This window comes from Cicer arietinum, chromosome 2 (assembly GCF_000331145.2).
Source record: "Cicer arietinum cultivar CDC Frontier isolate Library 1 chromosome 2, Cicar.CDCFrontier_v2.0, whole genome shotgun sequence".
NCBI lineage: Eukaryota > Viridiplantae > Streptophyta > Magnoliopsida > Fabales > Fabaceae > Cicer > Cicer arietinum.
This window is the reverse complement of record NC_021161.2, coordinates 52058999-52066287: the sequence shown is the minus strand read 5'-3', so window position 1 is coordinate 52066287 and position 7289 is coordinate 52058999. Positions and strand designations below refer to the sequence as shown.

The following is a 7289-nucleotide window of genomic DNA, read 5'->3' as shown; positions in this document are numbered from 1 at the left end:
CAAAAATCTCAACCAAAAGAATTTGTAGGAGTTTGAGAAATTAAGCTTGTGGGGATGTTAAACCTCCTTTAAGGATTGAGGGTTTGAGTAATAGAGTGAGAAGAAGGAGAAGGGAAGAAAAGAAGGAAGGAAAACAAAAATGAAGGAGGGGGAGGGGTTGCTGTCTGCCGAGAGGAAGAGAGAAAGAGGAATTGGGAAAAATGGGATGAGGTGGCAAGGGTTTTGTTTTATTTAATTATTATTAATATTAATATTAATATTAATATTAATATTATTATTATTATTATATATATATATATATATATATATATATATATATATATATTTACGCAGGCGTAACATATTAGTGTTAACCTTATAAGGCTGGGAAAACCAAATGATCCTGAAAAGTAGTTACACAGCAGCAACATCATGTCCTTGTATAATAGAGATGATCTATAAGTGTCGCATCTACTATGTATATTCATCAAGCAAATTTCAAATCAATTCCTTTGTTTTTCTTACAACGCAACAACAGGAAAAAGAAGATTCTTTAGTTTAAAATCATTACACTAACCTAATTCTTCAAAGCACATTTTACTAAAATAGTAAATTTTAACAAACAAGTTCTGACCATTGAAAAACACCATGAATTATAGCCAGAATACAAATTTTAGAGTGGAAAATACATACCAATTCTTGAGTTGTCCTGTCATTTTGATATTAGAATTAGGAGTAATAAATTGATTATTCAAGCATATATATGTTAATCTCTTTCTTATCCAAAAATTTCATAACATTTAGAAACTATTGATACTTCATCGAATAGCCTCAATTTAAATAAAGTTTGACAAGAGTTACACCAAGAGTAAGTGAATGTTTGTGTACCTAAGGGAACTTCAGTGCCAATATCCTCAACGATTTGATCTAGCTGATTGCACTTTTCTATCTTTAGCGCTTTCAATTGAGGTAACCCTCCTGCCATACAGGATGAGAAGATAAATTTTAACCTTCTACACCCACATATCTCCATTTGTTGAAGATTTTGGAATTGGAGGTTCGTTGATTCTACTACATCACTCTTACATACATACCTGAGCTGAGGTAGATTCTCCAAATACAACATTTCCAAACATGATGTCAGTGGATTTTTTTCTCCATCAATGGATAGTCCTGCTAGCTGAAAGATGCCTTCTAACTCACAGTTATTGACTCGAACTTCTTTTATATTTTGCACAATTTGACGTGAAGCTTCATTGATTATCTGATTGTTGTGTAAAGCCATGCAAGTATTGATAGACACCATGAAAAACTCTCCACAATTTTGCAAATTGAATTGACACAAGGATGGCCACATGAGATAACAATCTTCTAGACAAATGCTATTGATATTTGGCAAGAGAACAAGAGTAAGCTCTTCCAGGGCCAAAAGCTCGATCTTGAGTTCATTTTGATTCTGACCATCTTTGTGTGTGCTTTGGCCAAATATGTATTTCAACTTATGATTACATACGATTTCTATACTCTCCAATTGTACAAGGCCTTGAGCTAAAGTGATTGGGATTATGTATTCCAGCATACCACACTCTCTAACATGAAGCTTTTTTAATTTTGGAAACAGAAGTCTGTGATCATATGCACTTATCTCCTCACTATCATCATCATCATCATCAATTAGTATATGTTTCAGTGCAGGACAAGATAATACTTCTAACTTCTCCAGTTGTGCCAGATTTTGAGCAACTGCAAGTGTGAAGAGACATGTTAGCTTTGGACAATTACTTATATATAGGTCTTCTAAATTCTCAAAATGACCACCAAGAGGCATTCTTCGACCATTGTATAAAGCTCCCAAATGCTCCATGTGCTCAATCCTTAGCCAATGCAACTTGCAGAAGAGAGTTCCTACGTTGATCAGACAAGTGTCAACCAAACACTCTATCCCCTTAGAATCACGTATCAAAAGCTCAGTTAAATGATTCATACTTCCTCCTTCTATTTGAAATATGTCAGGGATAATATTTTTAGCACCTCCCTCGATACATGCTACACACAAGACCTCTGCTTTTTTGGCCAAATCCTTAATCGCAGCATTAGATGTATCCAAATAACTGAGAAACAAAGTTCTGCGATGATTGAGAAACTCTTGCTGGAAACCGGCAAACATACTTCCTAACTGTATTTGATACCTTTGTAACACTTGTGGGACACTAAACTTTTTTAAGAATTCAAGTTCCCATTTCGATCTACGATCAGCAAAGTACAGTTCTTCTAGCTGTGGGTGTTTCCCAATTACTTCAAACGGATTCATTTTCATGTCACATTCTGACAAATCCAACAATCTCAAGTTTGTCAGTTGTGTAATCACATCAGGTAATTCAAGGAATGAACAATCACACAATGTAAGACTTTCAAGTTTCTTCATGTCTCCCACAAATAAGATGTCAACTAAATCCCATTTACTCAGGACTATGCAACGAAGATTCATCAATAATTTTAATGATGTAGTCAACAATGGCCTTCTCTCCCGACCCTTGTTGTAAAGAAACAAAACTCTGAGCATTCTCATTCCTTTGAAAATTTCATCTGATACTTGTGTATATGTGTGAATGTGTAGAAAGTCAAGATTGGAACAATCCAAACTATTTGGAAATTTCTCACACCATAGATATCTTAATGAAGTATGTTCCAAAGTCATATCCTTTTCTGAGGTACACTTAATCGCCTTCTCCGCAATCCAATGGGCTACATTGCGAACTAAGTCATGCATTTTGACACATTTTCCTTCATCAACATCCAGCAACAAACAAGAACTTATGAGCTTATTTTTAGCCGCACTCACTTCATCCCTTGCCCCTTCATATGAGCGAACTTCTCCAACAATGCCTAGCCCTATTGCAGACCTAGTTAAAAACTCAACAGGAATTTCACAATCTTCAGGAAACACAGAACACAACAAGAAAAGTGACTTGGCCTCTTCGGTGTCCAAATTATCATAGCTTAACTGCAAGCACTTGTACGGGTTTTGCAAACCTTTTTCAATATTAACAGGTTTTGAACTTCTCAATCTATCCAATGCAACCTTCCATTCTACCTCCGCCTTGCCTTTTAAGCTGCTAGCCACTGCTACAATGGCGACAGGCAAGCCTTTACATTCATTTGAAATTTCTTTACCCAAATTCTTTACAGTAATCCAAGTGCCTTCAGATATGAGTGCTTGCTTTTGGAAAAGATCCCACGTTTCTTCGTTGGTTAATGTTGACAGGTGAATTTTTTTCTGGCAATCCATCAAAGTACAAACTGCTTCTGATCTACTGGTAATGAGAACTTTGCAACCTCTATGATGCTCACTAGAAGGAATCCCTATGGCATCAAAATCTAGCATTTGCCACACATCATCCAGAATCACAAGAACCCTTTCTTCTTGTGATAACCTCATGCATAAGCGTTGTGATCTGTCCATCTCGTCTTTTTCTTGGAATTCAAATTCAAGAGAGCCTGCAATTTTTTCTTGGATCCTTTCCACTTCTACAGTACTAGATATAGGCACAAAAAGCACTTGATCAAAAAGATGACCAGCTCTCTTACCTACTTCTTTTGCAAGCATTGTTTTACCACAACCCCCCATCCCATACAATCCAATCATAATAACCTCATCATCTTCCAAAGCACACATAAGTTCCTCATATGCAGGTTTTCTACTATCAAACTCCCAACATTTATCAGAAGAAAAATTGCTTGAAAGTGCAGCAGGGTGTTCAATCTGTATATATTGTCTACCTTCTTTAATGCACAATGTAAGGTCCCTTTTTTTCTTTGCTAACTTCCTGCCTACACGGTATCGCCAAATCCAATTTGGACAGTTCCCGAGACAAGAGTTCTTTTCTGTTTTTGCCATTTGTAGTAACTGATCAACATTGTCCATGACAATGTTAGCATCCTTCAACCACTTATCAACAACCTCAGCAGTGTTTCTAGTTTGCTTCTTGGCTCGTGTAACACGGTCTTGGACACTAGCTCTTGTTGCAGCCAAATTACCTTCTTCTTTTGCAAGGTCTTTAACAAAATTGTTGAAGCAGCAGGGATAACTTAACTGACCTATCACGCCGCACACCAAATCTCTTGAAATAGAAGACGCAAATCCATAAAGGTATTCCATTACTTTAGTGCAAATTACTTAGCCTGAACAAAAGAGAGACAACCATGTTATAATTACTAATAATAGTTTCTATGCAAACAAGTAATATCTTAAGTTCAGCTATTTTATAGATTAATCCATTCTAAAAAAAATCGATTCCAAGAATGGGAACAGTAGCTACCAGATTGACGAACATTGGAACTTCCATTTCAGCACAGTGGAAGGTGGATGCACCCCAAATCCTTCACTTCAGTTCACATGAAACGACACAGAACCGACTTCAAACGACGACGTCGCTTCCTTCCAAGGCCAAGCCATGGAAGAAAAAGGACTCGTCTTTGACGTAAGCGCCATGGCGCAGGAGCATTTCCAACTCCTCTGTCTCGAAGGTCATCCATACGTCGTCGTTTTTGGAAAAGTGTTACTCTTCCAATTTATATATTTTGATTTATGACTTTTTATTTTTCCGCACTCTACTAAAGTTATATTTATAAATCATTTTAATATATAAATAGTGTAAGAAATTCTATAGTGTGCATTACAATTAAACACAAGTTCAAATTGTCATTAAATTTTTTTTTTAATTCATGTATATTAGAGTGTAAAAAATTTGTATATTGTTAATCAATCACAATATTAAATTATTAAAGATATTTGAAATTATGTTAATAAATAATTGTAATGTTGATAGTGTATAATAACTAAACTTCATTTAAAAAAAGTCAATTAAATAATTATTTTGATATATACCATAATGACATGTCTTCATCTCATACAATTTAGTTGGTAACTAACATTCATAAATCAAATTTGAGTTTGAATTTGATTTCACAGTTAATATGTTTGTAAGTTTAGTCATTAGTCTATTTGAAGAAAAAAAAATGATACATCGTCTTGTTTTAATACTCATATTACATCAAATAGAAAAAATTAATAAATGAAATTCATAAGACAATTTTGGGCACAATAAAATTAAATTGATCCTATATTACAAAAATAAAAATCATCAAACCTTGTTCTATTGATTTGTTTGTGTGAGACAAGATTCATGATAGTTGATATTGGGAGGGGTTATTAAGATTGGATTTGATCAAATTAAATTCAAAGTATATATCAAAATTTTGGAACTATAGTAGCTATTTCTTCATTTATTCATCCATGTGATGGTGACTTTGCTGTTTGTCAATTTATCATAGCTAAAAATAAACTATTATCAAATAGAACATGCTTATTAGACTTGTATTGTTGAGATAAAGTCAACTAGACAATAGACTATAATGTTTTGGTTTTCAATGTTAAGATATTTTTTTTTTTTTTGTTTAGAGGAAGAAGATGATGCGAAAGTTTTAAGGAGTATGAGTTTTTTTAATTTCAAATAACCTACGATAATAAGGGTTCTGCTCCGCACTTCAAAATATCATATGTTTTTGCTCTTTTGTTGTCTAAACTACATTTACAGTGCAATAAGTTGGTGGACGAGGAAGATAGTATAAATAATAAAATTTTAAAAAAGAACTATAAATAATGAAATTAGTTAATGCTATTAAATATCAAATAATATTCAAATATTATGTTGTGTTTGGTACAACATAGGGGAATGGAGAAGATAAATTTTAATGGGAAAATGACAGTGAAGTAGAGACATGTTTGGTTCAAGTGAGAGATCAGTGATTTTAATGGTTTTGTGTCTGATTCAAATAGGATGAGAGATATTTTAAATAGTTTTTTAATTATACGGAACCATCCAGTCATATCCCCTCCCTTCACTTAATTTACTCTCATCCCCTCTTAAAATTTAAATTAAACACATTTAAAATATTATCTCCCCTCCAACCAAACAAACTAAAAACAAATTAAACACAATTCTTTTAAAATATTATCTCTCTTCAATGGAGTTTGTGTATGCAATGGAGTTTAAAAATTTATAGACATTACGTGAATAGAGTTCATGTTCACTTACGCGAATTGAGTTAATGTAGGTTGCATGAATTCAGATCACCTACATGTATATGTGATCTCAGTTCAGTATGTGAGACATACATGAATTGAGTTCACGTAGATGTTTGTGAATTTAGTCAACGTAAACGTACATGAAATTAGTTTACTTATACAAACTCAGTTCACGTAGGTTTATTGGACATACTCAATTTGCATATGGGTGATCAGTTTAGGTACGCATGGAGACCATCAAAATCATCATTGTTGATCCAATATCAAATATTGACAAAATGAAGATAAAAAAGAAATTAAGATCTAAAGAATGATATGAATTAATAAGGGTGTTTTGAGTATTTCATTTTTATACAAATTTTGAAGGGTATGGGTAGCAAAAAGGGAGGTGTGAATAGCAAAATTGTACATATAAATGTTCACATCACGAGTCTTACATCTTCTTTATTAACAAATGAAATTAATATATATTTTAAGAGATTAAATGATTAATTTTTTAATGACAAAGTTCAACTTTAAGCTTCAAATAATGTTATACACGAATTAAATAATTTTAAATGAATTAGAAGCACATACTATTTTTTTAGCAGAAATATATAACTACTTAATTGCAAATTTTGCAAAAGCAAACCGAACAAATAAGTTAATTTGCAACTCATAATTCAGAACAAGCTAACTTAGAAACATTGATTAAATAAAAATTGTTACTATTACCTTGTTTTGTGGACTCTTATCACAAGTTCGGTACTTCTTTTATGGGGTGCTTCAATCTCCAACACAACAACGTGAGAAAGAGGTGATTTGATCCCTGAATTTCGATTACTACAACTAAAACAAACAGAAGCAACAAGACTTGAGACAAGTATCTCACACCACATATTATTATGTTGAACCCATTGACCCTTGATTCAAAGCAACAAGTCTTCGGTATTTGTTTCTTGTGAATTAGTTTGCTGTATTTTCCACAATGTTGACTTTGATATTATTTTATTTTTCTATTATGGGTATAGCTCATTTCTTTTTTTAAAATGTCATTTTGACACAAAAATTGACAATAATATAGATAGTTGATACATTTGAAATATACGGTTAATCAAATACAATGAATGATTAATTGTTATAGAGAGAGTGTTACAATTTATTAATTATTTCATGAATGTAATTAATTATGATTTTCAATTGTTGCAAATATATATGTTATATATCAATTATTTAATTTGTG

At 32.8% G+C, this 7289-nt stretch overlaps 1 protein-coding gene across 3 annotated transcripts in view; it reads right to left on the bottom strand.

Annotated features, from left to right (window-relative positions):
- Nucleotides 1–6988, bottom strand: part of LOC101501248 (uncharacterized) — a 17175-nt gene extending 10187 nt beyond the window's left edge. The window contains exons 1-3 of one of the 3 annotated variants that reach the window (XM_073365102.1): nucleotides 6782–6988; nucleotides 868–4161; nucleotides 348–382 (exon numbers count right to left, since the gene is read on the bottom strand). In XM_073365102.1, the coding sequence (XP_073221203.1) occupies nucleotides 348–382; nucleotides 868–4138 (3306 nt within the window). In that variant the 5' untranslated portion in view covers nucleotides 4139–4161; nucleotides 6782–6988. Of the gene's footprint in view, nucleotides 1–347; nucleotides 383–867; nucleotides 4162–4298; nucleotides 4574–6781 lie in introns of those variants that run through there. The other 2 variants (XM_073365101.1, XM_004491506.4) reach the window with 2 other exon arrangements.
- Between the last annotated feature and the right edge of the window lie 301 nt (nucleotides 6989–7289).